The 27269-nt window shown below is 38.0% G+C and overlaps 1 protein-coding gene across 1 annotated transcript in view; it reads left to right on the top strand.

Annotated features, from left to right (window-relative positions):
- The window catches only part of PKD1L3 (polycystin 1 like 3, transient receptor potential channel interacting), an 88663-nt gene that overhangs the window by 60763 nt on the left and 631 nt on the right, over positions 1-27269 (top strand). The window contains 8 exon segments of the mRNA XM_064273501.1: positions 570-710; positions 1432-1641; positions 1644-1913; positions 22884-23011; positions 23473-23633; positions 24547-24757; positions 25229-25330; positions 27104-27235. Of these exon segments, the coding sequence (XP_064129571.1) occupies positions 570-710; positions 1432-1641; positions 1644-1913; positions 22884-23011; positions 23473-23633; positions 24547-24757; positions 25229-25330; positions 27104-27235 (1355 nt within the window).

The following is a 27269-nucleotide window of genomic DNA, read 5'->3' as shown; positions in this document are numbered from 1 at the left end:
TTCTGCTCACGGTATGGTCTACAGATCAGCAGCATTGGCATCTCCTGGCATTGTCAGAGATGCAGACACTCAGGCTTCACCCCAGATATCTGCATTTTAACAAAACTCCCAGGTGATTCCTATGCACATTAAAATTTGAGAAATGCCCCTCTAGAACAATGCTACCCAAAACGTAATCCACTGTCTAGAACTGTTTGTTTCCAATCCAAGATAAGTACAAAAATGAAAGTAAGCATTCAGAAACTTTTTAACAACTTGACTAATTTTATGCCTATTGAATCTGATTTTCAAAATGGTACTTATATTTTATATGCCTCTGTTTTATTTCATTTTTCTAGTAATTTATTTTTATTATATTTTACCAAAGTACCAGTCACCAGCAGATTGGAAATTAGGATTTTTAAAAAGTCCTTCATGATAGATAGTTTGAGAAGCACTGTTTAGGTATCTTTTTTCTTTGTTTCTTCAGCATTTAACAGGATGTGCTCATCGGAGCTCAATAAATGTTTGATGGATGACTGCTTAATAAACCATAACATTTTCTTGGCTTATATTTGAATTTTTGACAGCAAAATGTTCTTCATCATTACCTGGTACAAGAGATAAGAACAACCCCATCTACATAGCTCCTGCTATGAACAGTCCAATTAGGCCTCCAGAAAGAATGCTGAAAGAGGAGAAGCTCTTCAAACTGACCGGAGATATTTTGGGTATGGAGAGGAAACAGCACATGTTTATACTGCTGCACATTTCCCAGGTGGAAAGGGAGAGCAAGAATAGAATAGGAAACATAGAAGGATGAAAAAGTGTCTCCTAAAACCTTCACCTTGCAAAATTCTGAATACCAGTAAACAAGGGGATGTGGTAGAATGGAAAGACTCCTGAACTTGTTGTCTTAGGATTAATTGAGTGCTTGAGTAAGTCAGTCTTTCCACCTGCAAAATATAGTAACAATACTTGATCTACATATTTTACAGGGTGGAGGAAAAATAAAAATACTTTGAAAAATGGCTATTCTGCAAATGCAAGATGATTATTTCCAACACATCTAGTATATTACTGAATCCATGGACCAAAGAAGACAAATTCTATTTTTATCACGCCTTCCCTTCTTGTGAGCACAGTCTATATATAGCCTAGTTCTAAGAACACAAATGAAAACAGTATTTTCTGTGTGAGATTTTATCTAATTTTAAGTGAAATTTATGATTAGTGGCAGAATAATATCAAGAAGGAATATATATCTCACTAAAAATCAAATGTTTTGGCTTACCTCTTTACAGTTATTAGGTTAAACCTATGAAATTGCCTTTTTTTTTTTTTTAATTTTTAGCCTGCCAAAGTCTATCGATTTAGAAAAAATGAAAAAAAGGTATAGAACATTTCTAAGATAATTATCCAACTATGATTTTTTTTTCTCTTCTGCACTAGTACAAATACTCTTCCTAACCTTGTTGATGACTACAATCTACTCTGCAAAGAACTCTAATAGATTTTACCTCCATCAAGCTATCCAGAAGAGCTTTTCTCATCATTTCTCAGAGATCAAACTTCTTAAGGATTTCTACCCCTGGGCCATTTGCACCCTCCTTCCTAACCTGTACGGAGATTACAGAGGTAGGAACACAGTCCTGGGGCCTAGTAGTGCAAATGTGGGGTGCAGAACACTCCTGCCCAAAATACCCCTACCATGACACATTAGAACACTGGAAAAGGTAAGCTGGCTTTTTCCATATGACCTTATCTCTGTAGGCACCCCAAGGCTCTCCTCCCTGAACTTCAGCTAACCGGGTTCAGGTTTATGTCTGTTCTCCCAGGGTAATCAAGTCCGCAGGGGCTGTTTCCCACTGATAAGTATCACAAGAGGTTATCTGCTAAATAAGAGTGAGAATCTACTCCTTACCTCATGAAAAGTAACTAAAATGATCCCTGAAACTGGTTGCCTCCTTGTGAATGGACCACATGTAACTGAGAAGGTTGTTTGGTTAGCACAGAGCTAGAAATAAGTGTAACCAAAAGAACCGCCATGTGAGATGATAGTTTGGCCAGGTGTACAATCTTTCTCAAGTCTGTGACCATGCCTGTGTAACTTTTCTTTTGTGGTTATCCAGTTCAGCCCCAGGAACATGTATTCAGCACCTAAAGTTTGCAGAGAGCTGTGGTAGGAGCTAATGATAAAAAGATGAATATAATAATGATTTTTGACCTTAAAGAACCTCCCATCAAAAAGGAATTGGAGAGTGTGCCTTGCCTGGACAGCATTGGAGACGTACTAAAAAATTCTTTCCTAAAGAATGCTTCTTGTTCACTATTTTTCACCAGCCCCTAAAACTTGGTCATTATGTAACTTTATATCTTGTAAGTAAACTATATTACAGAAATTGTTACATTCATTTATTTCAGGTCTGGTAGCTTCCTGATGGAATTTGAGACATCTCCTAGGCTCTTTCATCGACAAACTTTTACCGTGTTTTCCTAAAGGTGGACTTGACATGTTTAGGAGAGTTTTTACAGAAGTCATCTCTTATTCACTGCATTTTAGTTCTTTATAGTTCAGTTCTAGAGGGCAACCAGTTAACACTACCATTAGCAATGCATAAGAAAGTCTGCCCGCATCCCCAGCCACCTAGTGCAAATTAATGTTTTCAAACAAGTACAAGTAGTTCTAAAATATATGAAAGGCTCTTCAACTGCATTCATGAGAGAAATGCAAGATAAAACTAAAGTTCCATTTATCACCTCATATGGAGAAAAATTGCCTCTGCTCTTGCCTCTCTTCATTCCATTTTTCCCACATTACTTTTTTTTTTTTTAATTGTGCTTAAAGTGAAAGTTTACAATTCAAGGCAGTTTCTCATACAAAAACTTATACACACATTGTTACGTGACCCTAGTTGCTCTCCCTACAATGTGACAGCACACTCCTTCTCTCCACCGTGTATTTCCCACATCCCATTCAACCAGTTCTTGTCCGCCTCTGCCTTCTCATCTTGCCTCCAGACAGGAGCTGCCCATATAGTCTCACGTGTCTACTTGAGCTAAGACGCACACTCCTCAACAGTATCATTTTGTCTTATAGTCCAGTCTAATCTTTTTCTGAAGAGTTGGCTTTTGGAATGGTTTTAGTTTTGGGCTAACAGAGAGTCCTGGGGCCATGACCTCTGGGGTCCCTCCAGTCTCAGTCAGACCATTAAGTCTGCTCTTTTTACTCGAATTTGAAGTATGCATCCCTCATTTCTCCTGCTCCATCAGAGATTCTCTGTTCTGTTCCCTATCAGGGCAGGCATTGGTGGTAGCCAGGCACCATCTAGTTCTTCCGGTCTCAGGCTGATGAAGTCTCTGGTTTATGTGGCCCTTTCTTCCTTGTGGGCTCGTATTTCACTTGTGTCTTTGCTGTTTTTCATTCTCCTTTGCTCCAGGTAAGTTGAGACCAACTGATGCATCTTAGACGGCCACTTGCTAGTTTTTAAGATCCCGGACGCCACTCACCAAAGTAGAACGTTTTCTTAATACACTTTGTTATGCCAATTGACCTAGATGTCCCCTGAAACCATGGTCTCCAAGCCCGCACCCCTGCTACTGTGTCCCTCAAAGTGTTTGGTTGTATTCAGGAAACTTCTTAGCATTTGGATTAGAGCAGTTGTGCTGACTTCCCCTGTGTTGTGTGTTGTTTTTCCCTTCACCTAAAATAATTCTTGTCCACTATCTAATTAGTGAATACCTCTCCCCCTCCTTCCCCACCCTTGTAACCATCAAAGAATGTTTTCTTCTGTGTTTAAACCTTTTCTTGAGTTCTTATAATAGTGGTCTCATACAATATTTGTCCTTTTGCCGCTGACTAATTTCACTCAGCAAAATGCCTTCCAGATTCCTCATATTATGAGATGTTTCATGGACTCATTGTTCTTTATCATTGTGTAGTATTCCATTGTGTGAATATACCATAATTTGTTTATCCATTCATCTGTTGATGGGCACCTTGGTTGTTTCCATCTTTTTGCCATTATAAACAGTGTTGCAATGAACATAGGTGTGCATATATCTATTCATGTGAGGGCACTTATTTCTCTAGGATATCTTCCAAGGAGTGGGATTGCTGGATTGTGTATGGTACTTCTATTTCTAGGTTTTTAAGGAAGCACCAAATCAATTTCCAAAATGGTTGTACCATTTTACATTCCCACCAGTAGTGTATAAATGTTCAGTCTCTCCACAGCCTCTCCAACATTTATTATTTTGTGTTTTTTGATATCTCATTGTTGTATTGATTTACATCTTTCTAATGGCTAAAAAAAAATTTTTTTTTTTAATGGCTAAGAGCATTTCCTCATGTATCTGTTAGCCGCCTGAATGTCTTCTTTGGTGAAGTGCCCGTTCATATCCTTTGCTCATTTTTTAATTGGGTTATTTGTCTTTTTTGTTGTTGAAGTTTTGCAGTAACTTGTAGATTTTAGAGCTTAGGTGCTGACTGGATTCATCATAGCCAAAAATTTTTTCCCACTCTGTAGGTTGTCTTTTTACTGTTTTGGTGATGTCTTTGGATGAGCATAAGTGTCTGATTTTTAGGGGCTCCCAGTTATTTAGTTTCTCTTCTGGTGTTTGTGCATTGTTAGTAATGTTTTGTATACTGTTTACGCCATGTTAGGGCTCCTAGCATTGTCCCTATTTTTTCTTCCATGATCTTTATTGTTTTAGATTTTATATTTAGGTCTTTAGTCCATTTTGAGTTAGTTTTTGTGCTTGGTGTGAGGTATGGATCTTGTTTCATTTTTTTGCAGATGGATTTCCAGTTATACTACCACCATTTGTTAAAGAGCTGCTATTTGACAAAGGCCCATTTAACTGACTTTGGGCCTTTGTCAAATAGCAGCTGCTCATAAGTGGATGAATTTACATCTGGATTCTCAATTCTGTTCCATTGGTCTGTGTATCTGTTGTTGTACCAGTACCAGGTTGTTTTGACTACTGTGAGGCCTCCCACATTGTTCTTCTTTTTCAATAATGCTTTAGTTATCTGGGGCCTCTTCCCTTTCCAAGTGAAGTTGGTGATTTGTTTCTCCATCTTATTAAAAAATGCCACTGGAATTTGGATCAGGATTGCATTGTATCTGTAGATCGCTTTGGGTAGAATAGACATTTTTCACAATGTTGAGTCTTTCTATCCATGAGCAAGGTATGTTTTTTCCACTTATGTAGGTCTCTTCTTGTTTCTTGCAATAATATCTTGTAGTTTTCTTTGTATAGATCTTTTCCATCTCTAGTTAGATTTATTCCTAAGTATTTTATCTTCTTGGAGGCTATTGTAAATGGTATCGATTTGGTGATTTCTTCTTCAACGTTCTCTTTGTTAGGGTAGAGGAATCCAACTGATTTTTGTATGTTTATCTTGTATCCTGATACTTTGCTGAAATCTTCTATTAGTTCCAATAGTTTTCTTGTGGGTTCTTTAGGGTTTTCTGTGTATAAGATCATATCATATGCAAATAGAGATACTTTTACTTCTTTCTTACCAATATGGGTGCCTTTATTTCTTTGTCTAGCTGAATTGCTCTGGCTAGGACCTCCAGCACAGTGTTGAATAAGAGTGATGATAAAGGGCATCTTTGTGTCGTTCCCGTTCTCAAGGGGAATGCTTTCAGAATCTCTCCATTTAGGATGATGTTGGCTGTTGACTTTGTATAAATGCCCTTTATTATATTGAGGAATTTCCCTTCTATTCTATTTTGCTGAGAGTTTTTATCATGAATGGGTGCTGGACTTTGTCAAATGCCTTTTCAGCATCAATTGATAAGGCCATGTGGCTCTTGTCTTTTGTTTTATTTATGTGGTGGATTACACTAATTGTTTTTCTAATGTTGAACCATTCCTGCATATCTGGTATGAATTCCACTTGGTCATGGTGAATGATTCTTTTGATATGTTGTTGAATTCTGTTGAGAATTTTTATGTCTAAGTTCATGAGGGATATAGGTCTGTAATTTTCTTTTTTTGTGGTGTCGTTACCTGGTTTTGGTATCAGGGAAATGGTGGCTTCATAGAATGAGTTAGGTAGTATTCCGTCCTTTTCTATGCTCTGAAATACCTTTAGTAGCCATGTTAACTGTTCTCTAAAAGTTTGGTAGAATTCTCCAGTGAAGCTGTCAGGGCCAGGGCTTTTTTTTGTTAGAAGTTTTTTAATTACCTTTTCAATTACTTCTTTTTTTATAGGTTTATTTAGTTGTTCTACCTCTGTTTGTGTTAGTTTAGGTAGGCAGTGTGTTTCTAGCATTTTGTCCATTTCCTCTAGCTATTCCAATTTGTTAGAGTACAATTTTTCATAGTATTTTGTTATGATTCTTTTAATTTCAGTTGAATCTGTTGTGATATCATCCATCTCATTTCTTATTTGGGTTATTTGCTTCCTGTCCTGTTTTTCTTTTGTCACTTTGGCCGACAGTTTATTGATTTTATAGATCTTTTCAAAGAACCAGGTTTTGGTCTTGTTAACTCTTTCGATTCTTTTTCTATTCTATATTTCATTTAATTCTGCTCTAATTTTTATTATTTGCTTTGTTCTAGTGCCCAAGGGTGTCTTTTGCTATTCTCTTTCTATTTGTTCGAGTTGTGGGGTTAATCCTTTGATTCTGGATGTGTGCATTTATTGCTATAAATTGACCTCCGAGCACTGCTTTTGCTGTGTCCCAAAGGTTCTCGTAGAATGTGTTTTCATTCTGATTTGACTCTATGAACTTCCTTATTCTGTCTTTAATTTCTTCTATAAACCAATAGTTTTTGAGCAGGATATTGTTCAGTTTCCATGTGTTTGATTTTTTTTCCTTGCTTTTTCAGTTATCGATTTCTACTTTCATGGCTTTATGGTCAGAGAAGATGCTTTGTAATATTTCAATGTTTTGGATTCTGCTAAGGCTTGCTTTATGGCCTAAGATATGGTCTGTTCTGGAGAATGTTCCATGTGTGTTGGAAAAGAGAGTGTCCTTGGCTGCTCTTGGGTGGAGTGTTCTGTATATGTCTATGAGGTCAAGTTGGTTGATTATGGCATTTAGACCTTCCATGTCTTTACTGAGCTTCTTTCTAGATGTTCTGTCCTTCCATGAAAGTGGTGTGTTGAAGCCTCCCACTGTTATTGTGGAGCTGTCTATATCTCTTTTCAATGCTGTTAAAGTTTGTTTTATGTATTTTGGAGCCCTGTCGTTGGGGGGTAAATATTTATTATGGTTATGTCCTCACGGTGTATTGATCCTTTATTCATTATATAGAGTCCTTCCTTATCCTTTGTGGTGGATTTTACTTTAAAGTCTTTTTTTTTTTTTTTGCAGAAATTGATATTCCACTCCTGATCTTTTTTAATTGTTGTTTGCTTGATATATTTTTTTCCATCCTTTGAGTTTTAGTTTGTGTCTTTAAGTCTAAGGTATTTCTCTTGCAGGCAGCATATAGACTGATCGTGTTTTTTAATCCATTCTGCCACTCTCTGTCTCTTTATTGGTGCATTTAGTCCATTTACATTCAGGATAAGTATTGATAGGTATGAGTTTAGTGCTGTCATTTTGATGTCTTTTTTTGTGTGTTGTTGATAGCTGCTTTGTTCCACTTAATTTTCTGTGTCGAGTCATATTTCTTTATACATTTTCTTTTCCTCTTTTTCATTGTTCTTGATTTTGTATTTGTTGAGTCTTTGTGTTTTTCTTGCTCTTTATTTTGGTCTGTAGGATTGTTAGTTTCCTTTGTGGTTACCTTAATATTTACCCCTATTTTTCTAAGTTTAAATCAATCTTTTATTTCTTTATATTGCCTTTACTTCCTTTCCATATGAAAGATCTATGACTAAATTTTTTAGTCTCTTTTTTTGTTTTAATATTGTCATCTTTTGCATAAGGCTGTCTCTGCTTCCCTGTTTTGAGTGTTTCAGCTTTGATTTATTTTTGTGATTTCCCTATCTGGGTTGATATCTTGTTGCTCTGTCCTGTGTTCTAGTTTTGGGTTGTTATCTCATGTTATTGACTTTCTAACCAGAGGACTCCCTTTAGTATTTCTTGCAATTTTGGTTTGGTTTTTGCAAATTCCCTAAACTTCTGTTTGTCTGGAAATGTCCTAATTTTGCCATCATATTTGAGAGACAGTTTTGCTGGGATATATAATACTTGGTTGGCAATTTTTTTCCTTCAAGGCTTTATATATATCATCCCATTGCCTTCTTGCCTGCATAGTTTCTGTTCAGTAGTCTGAGCTTAGTCTTATTGACTCTTCTTTGTAGGTGACTTTTTGTTTCTCGCTAGCCGCTCTTAAAATTCTATCTTTGTCTTAGGTTTTGGCAAGTTTGATTATAATATGTCTTGGTGACTTTCTTTTGGGACCTACCTTGTATCCCCACATTGCTTTAAAAAACACACACACACACGCAAACCTGTGTTATCCCTTATTCAAAATCTCCCAATGAATTCTCATCACACTTAAAATCTCAAGTCCTTTCCAAAGCTCATAAGGACCTGCACAGTCCAGTGCTTACTTACGTTTATTATTTTATCTTCTACCTTTCTAACCCACATTCGCTCTGCTTTGGACACTCAAGATTCCATGCTTTTCTTATATATGCCAAGCATGCTCTTGCCTTGAGGCCTTTGAACTTGTTGTTCCCCTGGTTGATATCCACTTCAGCTTGTGTGCTCCAACCTTTAGTAGTCTCATATGACACTTCCTCCAAGTAACTTTCTACAGTCATGCTACCTAAATTAACAGCATTGCTATCTCCCCACCAAACTTTATCTCTTTATCCTACTTTATTTTTCTTCATAGCTCTTATCATTACTTGAATATTGGTGGTTATTGTCTCTCTCTCTCCCTCCTCAAATGTAGGCTCCCATGGACAGGGATTCTGTTTTTTCCACTGCTGCATTCCCAGCACTGGGAACAGGTTTCGTGTGTGATTGAAAGTCATTGATTATGACTGGACATATTGATTGAAAGACGAATGAACATCAGTCCATTTTGCTTGCCCATTTTTCCCTGGGCTGTTGGGTTTTGTTGGCTTGTTTTGATTTGTAGGAGCTTTTTAATACATTAAGAGCTTATATAGTTGTAGATATAGGTATGTCGTTGTTGGGTGCCATCAAGTCACTGCTGATCTATAGTGACCCCATGTACTACAGAATGCAACACTGCCAGATCCTCCAACATCCTCACAATCGTTGCTTTGTTTGAGCTCATTGCTGCAGCCACTGTGTCAATCCGTCTTCTTGAGGTTCTTCTTTTTTGCTGACCCTCTACTTTACGAAGCATGATATCCTTCTCCAGGGACTGGTCCCTCCTAATAACTTGTCTAAAGAGTGTAAGACAAAGTTTCGCCATCCTTGCTTCTAAGGAGCATTCTCACTGTACTTCTTCTAAAACAGATTTGTTTGTTCTTCTGGCAGTCCATGGTATATTCTAGATTCTTCACCAACACCATGATTCAAAGGCATCAATTCTTCTTCAGTCTTCATTATTCATTGTCCAGCTTTCACATGCATATGAGGTGATTGAAAACACCATGACTTGGGTGAGGCACACCTTAGTACTCAAGGTGACATCTTTGCTCTTTAACACTCTAAAGAGATCTTTTGCAGCAGGTTTGCACAATGCAGTGTGTCGTTTGATTTCTTGTTGCTGCTTCCATGGGCAGTGGATCCAAGTAAAATAAAATCCTTGGCAACTTCATCTTTTTTCCATTTATCATGATGTTGCTTATTGGTCCAGTTGTGAGGGCTTTTGTTTTCTTTATGTTGAGATATAATCCATACTGAAGGCTGTAGTCTTTGACTTTCATCGGTAAGTACTTCAAGTCCTCTTTGCCTCCAGCAGGCAAGGTTGTTTCATCTGCATATTACAGGCTGTTAATGAGTTTTCCTGCAATCACAATGCTGCATTCTTCTTCATATTGCCCAGCGTTTCGGACTATTTGTTCAGCATACATATTAAATAAGTATGGTGAAAGGATACAACCCTGATGCACAGCTTTCTTGATTTTAAACCATGCAGTGTCCTCTTGTTCTGTTCGAACAACTGTGTCTGAGTCTATGTACAGGTTCCTCATGAGCACAATTAAGTGTTCCAGAATTCCCATTCTTCGCAATGTTATCCATAATTTGTTATGATCCACACAGTCAAATGCCTTTGCATAGTCAATAACACACAGGTAAATATCTTTCTGATATTCTTTGCTTTCAGCTAAGATCCATCTAACATCAGCAATGATATCCCACATTCCACATCTTCTTCTGAATCTGGCTTGAATTTCTGGCAGTTCCTATTGATGTACTGCTGCAACCGTTTTTGAATTATCTTCAGCATAATTTTACTTGCATGTGATATTAATGATATTGTTTGATAATGTCCACATTCCATTGGATCACTGTATCAGACAATGTTCCGCTGTTATCCATAAGGTTTTCGCTGGCCAGTTTTTTCAGAAGTAGACAGCCATGTCCTTCTTCCCAGTCTGTCAGTTTGTCTACTGTGGAGGCTTGTGGGTTACTGTGATGCTGGAAGCTGTGCCGCTCATATTTCAAATACTAGCAAGGTCACCCATGGTGGACAGGTTTCAGCAGAGCTTCCAGATTAAGAAGAGCTTGTAGACTAAGATACAGATATAGACTAAGAATTTACAAAGATTAATCTGGGGAATTGATACCTTTATGATGTTGCTTCCTATTGGGAGCATGGTATGCTTTTCCATTGGTTCTAATCTTCATTTGTGTCCCTCAGTAATATTTAAAAGTAAAATACATTCATATAGTTTTTGCTCATCTCTTGTCAGATTTATCTTTTGTGTTGTTGTTATTATGTGCTGTCGAGTTGGTTCCAACCCATAACTACCCTATGTACAACAAAACAAAACACTGTCTGGTCCTGTGCCATAGTCATGATGGTCATGATCGTTGCGATGTTTGAGCCCATTGTTGCAGCCACGGTGTCAGCCCATCTCATTAAGGGTCTTCCTCTCTTTCACTGATCCTCTCCTTTACCAAGCATGATGTCCTTCTCCAGGGACTGATCACTCCTGATAACATGTCCAAAGTATTTGAGATGAGGTCTTGCCATCCTCGTTTCTAAGGAGCATTCTGGCTGTACATCTTCCAAAACGGATTTGTGCGTTCTTTTGGCAGTCCGTGATATACTCAAGATTTGTTGCCAACGCTATAATTTAAAAGCATCAATTCTTTGGTCTTCCTTATTCACTGCCCAGCTTTTACCTGCATGTGAGGTGATTGAAAACACCATGGCTTGGGTCAGTCACACCTTAGTCCTCAAAGTGACATCTTTGCTTTTTAACACTTTAAAGAAGTCTTTCACAGCAGGTTCGCCCAACACAATACATAGTTTGATTTCTTGATGGTGCTTCCATGGGCAGCTATTCTTTTGTGTAGCTATTGTAAAAGAAATTTTATTTCTCTATACCTTGTAAGTATTGTTTGTATATAAAAAGGCCATGGATTTATGTTTATTTAGTACCTAACCACCTTGCTGAATTATCTTTTTTTTATTAACTTTTATTGAGCTTCAAGTGCACGTTTACAAATCAGGTCAAACTGTCACATATAAGTTTATATACACCTTATTCCGTACTCCCACTTGCTCTCCCCCTAATGAGTCAGCCCTTCCAGTCTCTCGTGACAATTTTGCCAGCTTCCAACTCTCTCTATCCTCCCATCCCTCCTCCAGACAGGAGATGCCAACACAGTCTCAAGTGTCCACCTGATACAAATAGCTCACTCTTCATCAGCATCTCTCTCCCACCCACTGTCCAGTCCCTTTCATGTCTGATGAGTTGTCTTCGGGAATGGTTCCTGTCCTGGGCCAACAGAAGGTTTGGGGACCATGACCGCCGGGATTCCTGTAGTCTCAGTCAGACCATTAAGTACGGTCTTTTTGTGAGAATTTGGGGTCTGCATCCCACTGATCTCCTGCTCCTTCAGGGGTTCTCTGTTGTGCTCCCTGTCAGGGTAGTCATCGGTTGTGGCCGGGCACCAACTAGTTCTTCTGGTCTCAGGATGATGTAGGTCTCTGGTTCATGTGGCCCTTTCTGTCTCTTGGGCTCTTAGTTATCGTGTGACCTTGGTGTTCTTCATTCTTCTTTGATCCAGGTGGGTTGAGACCAAATGATGCATCTTAGGTGGCCGCTTGTTAGCATTTGAGACCCCAGACACCACATTTCAAAGTGGGATGCAGAATGTTTTCATAATAGAATTATTTTGCCAATTGACTTAGAAGTCCCCTTAAACCATGGTCCCCAAACCCCCGCCCTTGCTCCACTGACCTTTGAAGCATTCAGTTTATCCCGGAAACTTCTTTGCTTTTGGTCCAGTCCAGTTGAGCTGACCTTCCATGTATTGAGTGTTGTCCTTCCCTTCACCTAAAGCAGTTCTTATCTACTAACTAATCAGTAAAAAACCCTCTCCCACCCTCCCTCCCTCCCCCCTCATAACCACAAAAGTATGTGTTCTTCTCAGTTTATACTATTTCTCAAGATCTTATAATAGTGGTCTTGTACAATATTTGTCCTTTTGCCTCTGACTAATTTCGCTCAGCATAATGCCTTCCAGGTTCCTCCATGTTATGAAACGTTTCACAGATTCGTCACTGTTCTTTATCGATGCGTAGTATTCCATTGTGTGAATATACCACAATTTATTTAACCATTCATCCATTGATGGACACCTTGGTTGCTTCCAGCTTTTTGCTATTGTAAACAGAGCTGCAATAAACATGGGTGTGCATATATCTGTTTGTGTGAATGCTCTTATTTCTCTAGGGTATATTCCGAGGAGTGGGATTTCTGGGTTGTATGGTAGTTCTATTTCTAACTGTTTAAGGTAACGCCAGATAGATTTCCAAAGTGGTTGTACCATTTTACATTCCCACCAGCAGTGTATAAGAGTTCCAATCTCTCCGCAGCCTCTCCAACATTTATTATTTTGTGTTTTTTGGATTAATGCCAGCCTTGTTGGAGTGAGATGGAATCTCATCGTAGTTTTAATTTGCATTTCTCTAATGGCTAATGATCGAGAGCATTTTCTCATGTATCTGTTAGCTGCCTGAATATCTTCTTTAGTGAAGTGCGTGTTCATATCCTTTGCCCACTTCTTGATTGGGTTTGTCTTTTTGTGGTTGAGTTTTGACAGAATCATATAGATTTTAGAGATCAGGTGCTGGTCAGAGATGTCATAGCTAAAAATTCTTTCCCAGTCTGTAGGTGGTCTTTTTACTCTTTTGGTGAAGTCTTTAGATGAGCATAGGTGTTTGATTTTTAGGAGCTCCCAATTATCTGGTTTCTCTTCGTCATTTTTGGTAATGTTTTGTATTCTGTTTATGCCTTGTATTAGGGCTCCTAAGGTTGTCCCTATTTTTTCTTCCATGATCTTTATCGTTTTAGTCTTTATGTTTAGGTCTTTGATCCACTTGGAGTTAGTTTTTGTGCATGGTGTGAGGTATGGGTCCTGTTTCATTTATTTGCACATGGATATCCAGTTATGCCAGCACCATTTGTTAAAAAGACTATCTTTTCCCCAATTAACTGACACTGGGCCTTTGTCAAATATCAGCTGCTCATATGTGGATGGATTTATATCTGGGTTCTCAATTCTGTTCCATTGGTCTATGTGCCTGTTTGTTGTACCAGTACCAGGCTGTTTTGACTACTGTGGCTGTATAATAGGTTCCGAAATCAGGTAGAGTGAGGCCTCCCACTTTCTTCTTCTTTTTCAGTAATGCTTTACTTATCCAAGGCTTCTTTCCCTCCCATATGAAGTTGGTGATTTGTTTCTCCATCACATTAAAAAAATGACATTGGAATTTGGATCGGAAGTGCATTGTATGTATAGATGGCTTTTGGTAGAATAGACATTTTTGCTATGTTAAGTCTTCCTATCCATGAGCAAAGTATGTTTTTCCACTTAAGTAGGTCCTTTTTAGTTTCTTGTAGTAGTACTTTGTAGTTTTCTTTGTATAGGTCTTTTACATCTTTGGTAAGATTTATTCCTAAGTATTTTATCTTCTTGGTGGCTACTGTGAATGGTATTGATTTGGTTATTTCCTCTTCGATGTTCTTTTTGTTGATGTAGAGGAATCCAAGTGATTTTTGTATGTTTATCTTATAACCTGAGACTCTGCCAAACTCTTCTATTAGTTTCAGTAGTTTTCTGGAGGATTCCTTAGGGTTTTCTGTGTATAAGATCATGTCATCTGCAAATAGAGATAATTTTACTTCCTCCTTGCCAGTCCGGATGCCCTTTATTTCTTTGTCTAGCCTAATTGCTCTGGCTAGGACCTCTAGCACAATGTTGAATAAGAGTGGTGATAAAGGGCATCCTTGTCTGGTTCCCGTTCTCAAGGGAAATGCTTTCAGGCTCTCTCCATTTAGAGTGATGTTGGCTGTTGGCTTTGTATAGATGCCCTTTATTATGTTGAGGAATTTTCCTTCAATTCCTATTTTGGTGAGAGTTTTTATCATAAATGGGTGTTGGACTTTGTCAAATGCCTTTTCTGCATCAATTGATAAGATCATGTGGTTTTTGTCTTTTTTTTTATTTATATGGTAGATTACATTAATGGTTTTTCTAATATTAAACCAGCCTTGCACAACCTGGTATAAATCCCACTTGGTCATGGTGGCTTAATTTTTTGATATGTTGTTGAATTCTATTGGCTAGAATTTTGTTGAGGATTTTTGCATCAGAGGAATATTTTTATCAACTATTTTGTAAATGCAAGTTTTTTTAGTAGCTCTAAAAATATTTTTAAAGAGGAAATCACACTTCATCCTATTTTTTAAAGTATAAATGCTTTTTTTTAAGAGGTGAAATCATTTGCTGGTTGTTTATTTTTTGGCACAACCAGAAAATAGTGGGCTGTTGAATTGTGGAAGGCTTTGACTGTCTTGGGTGTCAACCTAACATTCCATAGGTGGGGGGGCGATTTTTATATCCCATAATACAAAGAATACTTAATGGCAATCGGAGTTGAAGTCATGCATTTATATGTCCTGAACATTTTAAATTACTTTTATTTCCGTGTTCTTTTTTAGTAGAATTGTTTCCTAGAGAAAACCTCTCCCTCATCATGGCTCTCCCTCTCAGCACTGTTCGTTCTGTAACATCTTTGTTCATGGTGGTCCAGTTTTCCTAATAACTTTATTGTGTGCTATGAAAGGTTAAACATTTGAGTGTGTAGTTTGTGTGATGTTAAAATTGTGAATTTAGCGGGACTTGCTATGTAATACCTTATTAACGATTGACGATAATTGGTACTTCATATCCTCTTAAGGAAAATTTGCCTCCATATTTAAAGCTGGAATTTAGAAAAGAATTATAACTACACATGGCTTTTTAGATTTTAGGTACGTACATTAAGAATTGTGTACAGATTGTTCATAATGTCTCTGGATTGGTCCTCAAAACAACCAATAAAATATCGTTTATGAAAGAATGTTTTCAAGTGAATGGAAAAAAAAAAAAAACCTTAGTTAATAAAGCAGTGGCAAGGTTTGAGAGGATTGACTCCAATTTTGAAAGAAGTTCTGCTGTGGGTAAAATGCTGTCAAACAGCATCGCATGCATACTACAGAGAAATCTTTCATGAAAGGAAGAGTCAATCGATGCCGCAAACTTAATGGAGCAGTTTTTTAACGGTTTCTTTTACTTCCTCACTAGGATTTATTACTGACGGAAACTCCTTTCTTTTGGGCAATGTTCTGCTTCGTCAGATTCGCAATGCTGATACTGCCCTCTTTCCAAGGAGAGTATCTCCCCAAGAACAAATGAAGGCATCTCACCAAGATCAGGAGGATACAGAGAACTACGGAGTTAACTGGGGGCCCCCTGATACAAATACCACACAATCAGACAGCATTTGGCATTATCAGAGTCAGGAGACCTTGGGTGGCTATCCCATCCAAGGGGAATTTGCTACCTACTCAGGGGGAGGATATGTTGTGAGACTTGGAAGAAATTCCAGTACTGCACTCAGGTAAGCAGGCCTGAGCCCTGAACAAGAGTATCAGGGCATTTGGTTCTGTTTGTTCTTGGAACAATAGAAATTCAAGATCCACTTTAATAGTTTCTTCTGTACTGTCTGTGACACGTGTTCAGCCTCAATCTACAGGTATGTTTTGGTTTGGCTGTTTGCTAAAACTCATTGCTTTATTCATCTGGAGAAACGTATCAATTTCAATCCTAGGGTGCAGTAGTTTGGGCAAACTAATCTTCAAATATAAGAGCAAGCACTGCCTTTTATGAATCATGACATACAAATCCTGAGAATCTTTATCCTTACATATTTTAAGAAAACCTAAATTAAAATTATCTCTTAATTTAAATTTACAGCAGGAAATTCATTAGCCCCCCGCAAATGCTAACCAAATAATGACATTTTCATTCCTTCCATCTCTCAAAAATGGAAGAGCTGTACTAAAGAGTAGCATTTAATACTTCAAGTAGAAGTAGTTTACATAGCACATAAATTTAATTCTACTTCAGACCTTAAATGCCAGACATATTCCCCTAAGTGTTTAACCTTGGTGTTAATGCTTTTGTGAGAACTTTACTAAATTTAAACTCACGTTAATAACAGTGAAAGTTTGGGCGTTAGTATCATAAAATATTTTATAGAAAAACTAGATTGGGAAATGTAGCCTCTTACCTGGTATGTGACAGTGATACTGTAAATACCAGAGCATTTTCCTCCTTTGTGGTATTAACTGGAGAAAGTAGTTGGCCCTGTCCTTCTCCTGTTTCTCCAGAGTTCTACAGCATCTTAAACAGAACCACTGGCTGGACCAACACACCAAAAGCCTCTTTGTGGAATTTGTGGTCTTCAATGCTAACGTCAACCTGTTCTGTGTTGTGACCCTGATTTTGGAATGCAGCAAACTGGGTATGAAGGCCGCTTCTTTCCTGCCTCCATGACTTGGCTATCTCAGGGCACGGCCCAATTTCTTTACCTATCTTATCCCATTAAAATACATTATTTTAAGTAAAGTTATTAAACATAAATATAATTTTAAAAGTCAAATAGTTCTTCAAGGCTTAGGACAAAAACTGGCAGTCCTTTGTCACCCCCACCTCCTCAGAGGCAACTACTTAACAGCTTTTTAAACTATTTTTCTTGAAATTTAAAAAATATTAACATGCTTATGGGATATTTTATAAATTTCCCATTTTAAATGTTATCTTTTATTTTTTTTCTAGTGAAGATGAGGAATTAGCTGTCTTATACCCAACATATCCCTAACATATACACACAGACACACACACACCTTTCTCTTTCTTAATTCTCCCAACATAGTAATATAATTTTTGTTTAGTTTAATATTGAGTATTTCCATTTTCATGATTATTTAAATGTTCAAAATGCGCCATGAAGTATATATTACAATTAAACTTCCTTTCTTGTACAATTTTTTGTTTTCCTTAGAATTTATAATTACTTTCTTTTTTTTCCTAAATTTTATTTATTTTGTTGTTGAGAATATACACAGCAAAACAAACACCAAGTTTCTACATGTACAATTTGGTGACATTGATTACATTCTTCAAGTTGTCAACCATTCTCATCCTCTTTTTCTGAATCGTTCTTCCCCCGTTAACATAAACTCACTGCCCCCCTCAGGTTCCTATATAATCTTTCAAATTGCTATTGTTACTTTGAGCCCATATAGATAGTTCTTAAAAAAGCATAATGCTCAAGACAGACCTTTTTTACTAGTTAAGCTAAACTACTGTCTGGTTTTAAGGTGACTTCAGGGGATATTTTTGGTTTAAGATTTAAAGATTATCTCAGGGCCATAGTTTCAGGGGTTCATCCACCCCCCATGGCTCCAGAAAGTCTAGAGTCCATGAGAATTTAAATTCTGTTCTGCATTTCCCACCTTTTGATGAGGATTCTTCTATGGAATCTTTGATCAAAATGTTTAGTAATGGTAGCTGGGCACCATCCAGTTCTTCAGGTCTCATGGCAAAGGAGGCAGTTGTTCATGGAAGCAGTTAGCCACACATTCTATATCTTCCTCCTATTCCTGACTCTCTTCTTTTGTTGCTCTGGTGAATAAGGACAAATTACTCTGACTTATATGGCTGCTTGTAAGCTTTTAAGACTGAAGGCACTACTCAATGAACTAGAAGGTAGAACAGAAACACTAAACATGTTATTTGGCCAGTTAACTGGGATGTCCCATGAAACCATGACCCAAACCTCCTAAACAAGGAACTAAATCCTATAATGTGGTTTGTTGTATATAAGCAGCCTCAGCAGCTACTTTTTTTTTTTGTCATATTTATCACACAACCTTTGCCAATTCAACTTTTTACAGATATATAACTTATTGACAATTCCAATAATTGGCTATGCAACCCTACCCTTAAATCAATGCAATTTTTCCATCGCTGTTAACCCCCCTTTTTGTCCTCCCTCCTGTCCGTGGTAACTACTAATAAAATTTGGTCTCTGTACATTTACTTTCCCTTGTCTTTTTATATAAGTGAAGTGTCTTAGTTATCTAAAAACCCATTGCCCTCAAGTCAATTCCAACTCATAGTGAGGTCCATTTACTTATTTTGTCTTTTGCTGTTTGTGCTTTTTATTATATTAGATAATCCTTTGTTGAAAGCTAGGCCTGATGGCATTGCCTCTGCTTTTTCTTCTAAGAATTTTATGGTTTTTTAGTTTGCAGATTTAGGTCCTTAATCCATTTTGAATTTGTTTTTGTGTATGGTGTGAGGCATGGATCCTGTTCCATTTTTCTGCATCTGGAAATCCAATTTTCCCAGCACCATTTATTGAAGAGACTCCTCTTTCCCCATCAAATGGACTGAGCACCCTTGTAAAAAATCAGTTGATCATAGATATGTGGGTTTATTTCTGGACTCTCAATTCTATTCCATTAGTCTATGTGTCTATCGTTATACCAGTACAAGGCTGTTTTGATTACTGTAGGTGTATAACCAAAAAAAAACCAAACCCAGTGCTGTCAAGTCGATTCCAACTCATAGTGACCCTGTAGGACAGAGTAGAGCTGCCCCATAGAGTTTCCAAGGAGCGCCTGGCGGATCTGAACTGCTGACCCTTTGGTTAGCAGCCGTAGCACTTAACCACTACGCCACCGTGGGTGTATAGTATGTTTTAAAATCAGGAAATGTGACTTCTCCTACTTTGTTCTTCTCTTTCAACATTGTTTAGCTATTCAGGGCCTCTTGCCATTCCATATAAAGTTGAGGAATGGATTTTTCTATTTCTGTAAAGAAGGATTGCATTGAATCTGTGGATTGCTTTGGGTAGTATTGACATCTTAGCAATATTAAGTCTTCCAATCCATGAACATGGAACATCCTTCCATTTATTTGTTATTAGGTGCCATTGAGTCAGTTCTAACTCATAGTGACCCTGTGTACAACAGAACGAAACACTACTCGGCCCTGTGACATCCTCACAGTTGTTGCTATGTTCGAGAACATTGTTGCAGCCACTGTGTCAATCCATCTTGTTGAGGGTCTTTGTCTCTTTTGCTGACCCTATGATGTACTTCTTCAGAGATGGGTCCTTCCTGATAACATGTCCAAGGTATGTGAGCTGAAGTCTCACCATCCTTGCTTCTAAGGAGCATTCTGACTGTACTTCTTCCAAGACAGATTTGTTCATTCTTCTGGCAGTCCATGGCGTATTCAATATTCTTTGCCAGCACCATAATTCAAAGGCATCAATTCTTCTTCGGTCTTCCTCACTCCATTTATTTAAGTCTTCTTTAACCCCTTTCAGCAGTGTTTTATAGTTTTCATTGTAGAAGTCCTTCACGTCCCTGGTTAGATTTATTCGTAGGTATTTTATTCTCTGGGAGCCCTGGTAATGCAGGGATTAAGAGCTCAGTTGCTAACCAAATGGTCAGCAGTTCAAATCCACCAGCCGCTCCTTGGAAACCCTATGGGCCAGTTCTACTCTGTCCTATAGGGTCACTATAGGGTCAAGTTGGAATCAACTTGACCACAACGGGTTTGGGGTTCTTTTTATTCTCTTAGATGCTATTGTAAATAGAATTTTTTCCCAAATTGCCCCTTCAGATTTCTCATTGCTGGTGTACAGAAACCCAACTGTTTTTTGTTTGTTGGCCTTGTACCCTTCAACTTTGCTAAATTCCCCTATTACTCTAGAAGTTTTCTTGTGGACTCTTTGGGATTTCCTATATATAGGATCATATCATCCACAAATAGAGATAATTTTACTTTGTCTTTTTCAATCTGGATACCTTTTATTTCTTTTTCTTGTCTTAATGCTCTGGCTTGGACTTCAAATACAATATTGAATAGAAGTGGTGAGAGCAGGTACCCTCATCTTGTTCTCAATTTTGAGAGAAAAGCTCTCAGTCTTTCTCCATTATGTATAATGGTGGCTGTTGGCTTTTCATATATGCCCTGAATCATATTAGGGAATAACTTTCTTTCTGTTACTTGCTTGGCTTTGCATGTATCCATCATTAGTTCATCTCTAAATTCTTCCTACAAGTTAAAATCTCCTCTCATTCTTTTCAGAAGTATCAAGGAAACAATAATTTGATCTTTTTCTTAAAGATACCTTTCCTGGGGCCCTCTGACTTCTTGCTGCAGTCTGGATTGGTTGTTTTCTGTGCCTGCTTTACAGCTCTCCCCCTGGGTTCTCCGTTCACCATAATGATGGCAGTTTGATTTCCAGCCCCTACTCCCAAAAGTTTTTAGACTTGTCTCTTTGTCCCAGGCTTATGAAAGAGCCTTATGGTAAATCCTTTAATCTAGAAACTCATGTCCTTCAGTTCTGAGAAATTGTATATTTCTTTCATAATTCCCTTGACTCCATTTTGTTCTCTTTTTCTGATATTCATAATATTTTTACATTGAAACTCCTGGACTCTTCTAATTTTGTGTTTTTGGTTCTACTTTCCATCTTTTTCTTCTAACTTTTAAGAGATTACTTCAACCTTTTCTTCCAACCTATTTGTTGAATTTTTCATTTCTATAATAATTTATTACAAAAAATTTGTTCTTATAGTATTTTTTCCACAGCATTCTATTGTTTTTTTATGAATGTGATGTCCTCTCTTAACTGTCTGAGTATTATAGCTTGTAGTTTTTTCTTCTGCTCCTTCACTTCTCTAATTCCTTTGAGCTTCTTTTATGTTTTTATTTTTGTCTCCTGTTTTTGATGTTTTAGCGTCTGGCATTTCATATTTAAGAGGGAGGCGGTAAAAAGCTAATAAAGCACTAATTAGAAGCTCTGTTTTAGTTATCTTGTGCTGCTATAACAGAAATACCACAAGTGGATGGCTTAAAGAGAAATTTATTCTCTCATAGTCTAGTAGGTTCCAAGTCCAAATGCAGGGTGTCAGTTTCATGGTGTCTGCTTATTTCAGACTTTCAGTCAGTTCTATTTTCAGTTCCAAGGTACCTGCTGCCTCCAATTCCTGAGACTTCCTAGGGTTTTGTGCTAAGAATTGGCTTGCTTCTGGGTTTCCTACACTGCTGGCTTGAGTTGCAGCTTTCTTAAATCAGCTAAGTCGGTGCCATTCATCTGCTTTCTGCCTTTTAACATTTTGTTGCTCTCATCTGCCCCCCTCTTCTTTATCTTTGGGTCTATTTTTTATCCCTTCACTGTCATTGTAGTGGCATTTCATGAGGGAGCAGAGGAAAACTGGCATGTTTTATTCCTCCTCCTTTAGCAGGAAGTCTGTTCTAATCCATTATCCTTGCTCCTCTTCCTTGTCTTCCCAGAATCTACCCACAATTGTCCTGCCATTAACCACCAGGTGCTACTTCTAATCAGGATGTTTTTTTCCCCCAGACCCACACAGAGTGGACCACTCCCTTATACTGTTTATTTCTAAAGGAAGCTTGAAGGCTTCCTGAGGGTTTTCATTTTCACCGGGTTTTCAGTAACTACCATAGACTAGGGTAAAAAAAAAAAAAAAAAAAAATAGGCAAAGTCCTTTGAAATCTGAAATCTCACAATTAGGATAATGCAGGCATTCACTGAAATTTATGTTGATTTCAAATGTAGCCTTAATGCTCCTCCCTTAGCTCTTTCACTGATTCTTCTCTGCCCCAGTCTTGAGTGAGCTCTGTAAAGTAGAAATTCATTTTGTTCCTAAATGTACTTTCTACCTACAAGGGGGTGCGTCTTAGTTTTAATATTTTGGAGCTTTATGAAAAGTTTATATTCACAAGACCTTTTATGATTTTTATAAGCTTCGACAATTTCACTGTCCTTCCAGGCGAAATCTGGGCTGTTTTAGCTCATACTTCTATAATCATTTGAGTATTCGTGGTATGCTATTTGTACTCATGGAATAATATTAGTGCCTTAAATTTATAAAGTGTCTATCTTTATTTGAAATGGCTCAAAGCATTTTCATCAAACTAATTTCTGAAAATATATTTTAAATAACTGTAAACAAAAGTACCACCTTATATTTAATTCCACTCTCCCCACATTATACGTTGCAGTCATCAATTCCTTCTTTTAAACATCATGCTGCAACAATGCAACTAGTCAATTTCTCTCTGTAGCCACTCTCACATTCTAACTTGGTAAGGGTTAACAGCTGTAAAAGTGAAGTAACTGACACTGCCCTCTGGGTGGAACCAATAAATCCTCTCCCTGTACTGCCTAGTGGAAAAAAAAAAAAAAGTCAGTACATTTCTCTAAAAGCTTTGCATACCTTATCTCATTTAATGTTCCTGACAGCTCTAGAGGAAATACTATGTGGAATGTAGAGACTTAGAAAAATTTGGAACTGATGATGCCAAAACAGATGGGATTATTTCAAAGAGTTTGAAGGGAAGAGGGCAAAAGTTTTCTGATTCTTGACTCCAGGTGTTCTTTGTTATTCTCAGGTGCTTTCTTCACATCCGTAAGGCTGGACAGTTTAATTTCGCTATGGACATCAAAGAACAGCTTTGCCTGGCCCATCATCTCACAAGTCATCTATTATCTACTAGTCTGTTACTACACCTTCATCCAGGTGAACTGAAATGTTACATGTAAAAAATTCTAAAAGTTGCCAGATTTGATTTGAGGAGCGCCCCAATGATACTTACTAGAATGGTGGCTCATTTTGGTCCTTTCCAGAAACCTCGATTCAGTTAAAGGCTGACTAGCTTTCCACCAAGTAGTTTTTTCAATTTTCAGGAGTTAAAGAATGAAGTCAATTAATATTATTTTACGTACAGTTGTATTATCCCTGTTTAACATAATGTCGAGATTGAAAGTATGGTGAACAAGGACCAAGTACTCAAAAATATGAATGATTACACTGAAAAGAGAATATATTTATATCTTAAGCCAAACACATTTTTTCCTATACTCTCAGGCTTGGTAGCTAATTTAGAAATGAAGTTAGCAGTATTCATAACACTTCATTAGGGAGAGACCTAACTAATCTTTCAGTCAAGAGGTAGTAGTGACTGTGGTGTCTATGTTTAGGGTTGTCGGCTGAAACAGCAGAGGTGGAGGTTCTTCTCTAGGAAGAGAAACATTCTGGACACAAGCATAATCCTCATTAGCTTTGTCACCTTGGGGCTTGATATGAAGCGTACTTCTCTACATAAGAAAAACTTGGCAAGATACCGCCACAACCGGGATGGGTAAGAGGGGCCTGAAGAGCACAGGATATTCCTACCTGAGGTCCACAGTCTCCTGATAACACCCAAGCATTCTTTCAAACCCCTCCTCCACTACTGTCCTACCAGATCTGTATTTACAATAGCAGAATTAAACAGAGAATTTGGGCTAATGTCTACAGCAGACAAAACAATTAACTAGAAACTATACTACTAATCACATTGAACAAGCTCTTTTGCCTTCATAATGCTTAGTTATGTGCTTTCAAGGATAAGGCATTTAAATTTCACAAAGCAAGGGCCTGGAATTGCCCGTTGTTTTGCACTCTGGCCAAGGTATAAAGCCTAAGGCATGACAATGATCATCCTTTAATAAAACCACAACACATAGCCCCATTCTTTAAATACAAAGGGGGTTGCTTTCTGCGTAAAAATGTCCACTGATATGCTCAGCTCACCCATACTGAGAGATGTTCTTGTACCCTTTGGTGCACCTTCTGTGACCTTTCCACATGAGCACCTGTTTCTCGCACCAAGTATTGCCAAACGGTGCTTTTGTAATCTTTTCGGTGGTAAACAGCCTGGGCTGGACTTTTTCAGAGGCATTGTCCCAGGTAGGCCTCACTAAGGGTTGTTTTTTCAGGGATAATGGGTTTGAGCAGCTTGAATGGTGATGGCAGCTGAGGTCCAGCCTACTGTGTGACATTGCCTACATCTCCGACCGTATCTTGTTCAGGTGGCATCTTAGAAGAACTGTAATACAGTGCTGACTTGTGTCGACCGGGGTCTTTCCAACTAACTTAGTTGCTGCAACATAAAATTATTAACGCATCTCCCACGTAACATGAATTGATGAGGGCATACTGTTCATGCTGAGTAACTGTTAACAGTATGCCATCATCATGCTGAATAACCAAACAACCCTCCCTTGTTACAGGTTCGTCAGCTTCTATGAGGCAGTAAAAATGAACTCTGCCGTCATTCACCTTGTGGGCTTCCTGGTGCTACTGGCAACTGTTCAGCTGTGGAGCCTTCTGCGTCATGACGCCAGGCTGCGGGTCATTGGCAGCACACTGAGCAAAGCCTGGGACGAGGTGGTGGGCTTTTTGCTGGTCATCCTGATCCTGCTGACAGGCTATGCCACTGCTGTAAGCCCCAAGTCTGAGTTTTTTTTTTTTTTCCCTAAGTGCTGTGGTCTTAGATTCCCATTACTGCCCTTAGAAAAAGGTTACTGTACCAAAAATCATCAGCTCAAGGTGGCAATGAGTTTTGGAGAAAAGTTAGTGGCGTAGGAAGCTGGTTTTAGCCATAGTTCCTTTCTTCACTAGCCGTATTATTTAAACCCAGACATTCAGCTCCTCATCTCTAAATTGGGGATAAAATTTCACTTACAGGATAATGTGAGGGTCAAATAAATTTATATGAAAACACTAATTACAAAGGAATTTTGTGTACTTTTTTAGGCATAGTAATTTAAATGGCCACTAAAGATTTCTTCTTCCCATCCCACTGGTTCTGTGTTGGCCTCATCACCATCAATCACTTAAGGACAGTTAGAACCACATTTGGCTCCCACTGCTGTCTCACCTCCTCTGACTGGCCTTTCTCCTTCTGTTCAGTTTAACTTGCTGTTTGGATGGAACATCTCTGACTACAGAACTTTTTTCAGCTCCATGGTGACAGTTGTTGGTCTCCTGATGGGAATCTCTCATCACAAGGAGGTAAAAACTCCCATCTTGGTTTCCCTGTAGAATCCTACCTAGTTGGTTTAATATATCTAACAAGGGGAGACTTGCTTACAAAAGCAGCCCCTACTGAACCACTGCATACTGGAAAAGGGAGAAGTTTAAATCCTTTGCCTGTTTTATGGTACTACCTATGCATACAGCTTTCAAGTGGTCATTGCTTTCAGAAATCGGCCCTTTTGTAAGCACTGAGTCCCACCTTTCTCACTTCTTTTTGACAAAGGACACTGGGCATGAGCTTATGCTCTCACTGGGCCCGGTTAACATAAAGAATTTGCTGCTTCTTTATCAATGGCTCTTTGAAGGTGTACGATGGAAGACACACACACACAAACACACACACAAAATTAGGAAGGTACAGTTCCAGGAAGAAAGCATTTCTGTTTATAGCTTATATTCATTTCTGAGAACCTATTATTTTTCACCCAGGAACCATTCAAACAAAGCCTTATCTTCCTATTCAACATAAAAGATAAAATAGGAAAACCAGCTGAGGATTCGTGGCCCAAAAACTGGTATGGAAAGAAGTGGTCAAGGAAGAAAAAAAAACTGCAATTCAAATGACTGAAACTGGCAAGATTTTGGTCAAGGCTTATTACTCTGAGAATCCAGAACTCAAAGGCTACTAACTACAATACATAAGCTAACATAGCTTTTAATGTGGAAAGTTACCACTTTCCTAAGATCCAAGAATACAACTCCTGTTTTGGCTGGACTATTGTGCTGTGGTCCTAGCTCCGATCACTAGGAAAAGAAGTCCTCACCCCCCAGTGTACTTCATATCCCAAAGTTCTAAAGGAAGCAGCAATCAGAACAATGAACTTTACTAACACCTACATTTTAATTTTTTTAATAAAAACTTTTCTGCTCTCAATATAACTGTGCAATATAAAGGGAAAATGGAGTAAACTTACCGAGAATAATTCTTGAATCATCAACTCAGAGATTGCCCAGATTATCTGGTTGTCCTAGAATTTTTACAGTAATGCACTTTTAGGTAAGTGGATGATAGGTTGGTGCTTGGAATATTTTGTCATATAGCTTTTCATCAGGGTGATGTTCATTTTAAGTATTCAACCAATGAGTTTTTTGTGTTTTTTTAAGATAATGCCCTAATAGCCCCAGTAAATAGGCCAATATCAAGGGAAGATAAACATTCCTTTTATATCTAAACTAAAAAAATATTGTTATGGAACCCAGTCTAATAAGCCTGAACTTAAGAAATGGTCTCTTTAGCTGAAAAAAAACAATGGCAGAACTCAGTATTTGTATCTTCAAAAAATGATAAAAGAAAAAAAAAAAACATAATTAAATGAAAGCCAAACTGTCTTCTATGGCTAACCTGTTAAATTTTATTAGAATGCTCTCGTGTTTAGAGTAGAAGTTTCTTGAGCTGTCCTCATCATTTCTGGTATACATCTATTCTTTCAACATGCTTTCGCTGCCCCTTGAAGCTTTCATGTTTATGTTTTCCAGAACTGCCAACACCCAAACAGGATCTGAAAAATTTTCAATTCCCTTCCAACTCAACTTCTTGTGAAAGGCCTCAAGTTACTATTATTTTAACATCCTTCAATGTCAGCCACTGGGCTCTCCTGTCCACTTAAAAGTATTTTCCTTTTTTAGTAACTTTTTACCTCTCCCTAGTTTCCACCATACATGAAATTTTTTAGTATGTAGCTTGTTTTTAAAGTGGAAACAAAGTAGTCAGTCCTTCAATATATCACCCACTACGTTTTGTCTTTCCAGGTTATTGCTTTAGACCCAGTCCTGGGGTCCTTTCTGATCCTCACCAGTGTCATCTTGATGGTACTTGTGATCATTAACCTTTTTGTTTCTGCCATTTTAATAGCCTTTGGTAAAGAAAGGAAGTCTCTTAAGGTAGGTAACTCTCTGGCTTAGTAATTTAAATACA

The sequence above is a fragment of the Loxodonta africana genome, chromosome 21 (genome assembly GCF_030014295.1).
Source record: "Loxodonta africana isolate mLoxAfr1 chromosome 21, mLoxAfr1.hap2, whole genome shotgun sequence".
Lineage (NCBI taxonomy): Eukaryota > Metazoa > Chordata > Mammalia > Proboscidea > Elephantidae > Loxodonta > Loxodonta africana.
Note: the sequence above shows the minus strand (reverse complement) of the source record. Positions and strands in the feature narration are given on the sequence as shown.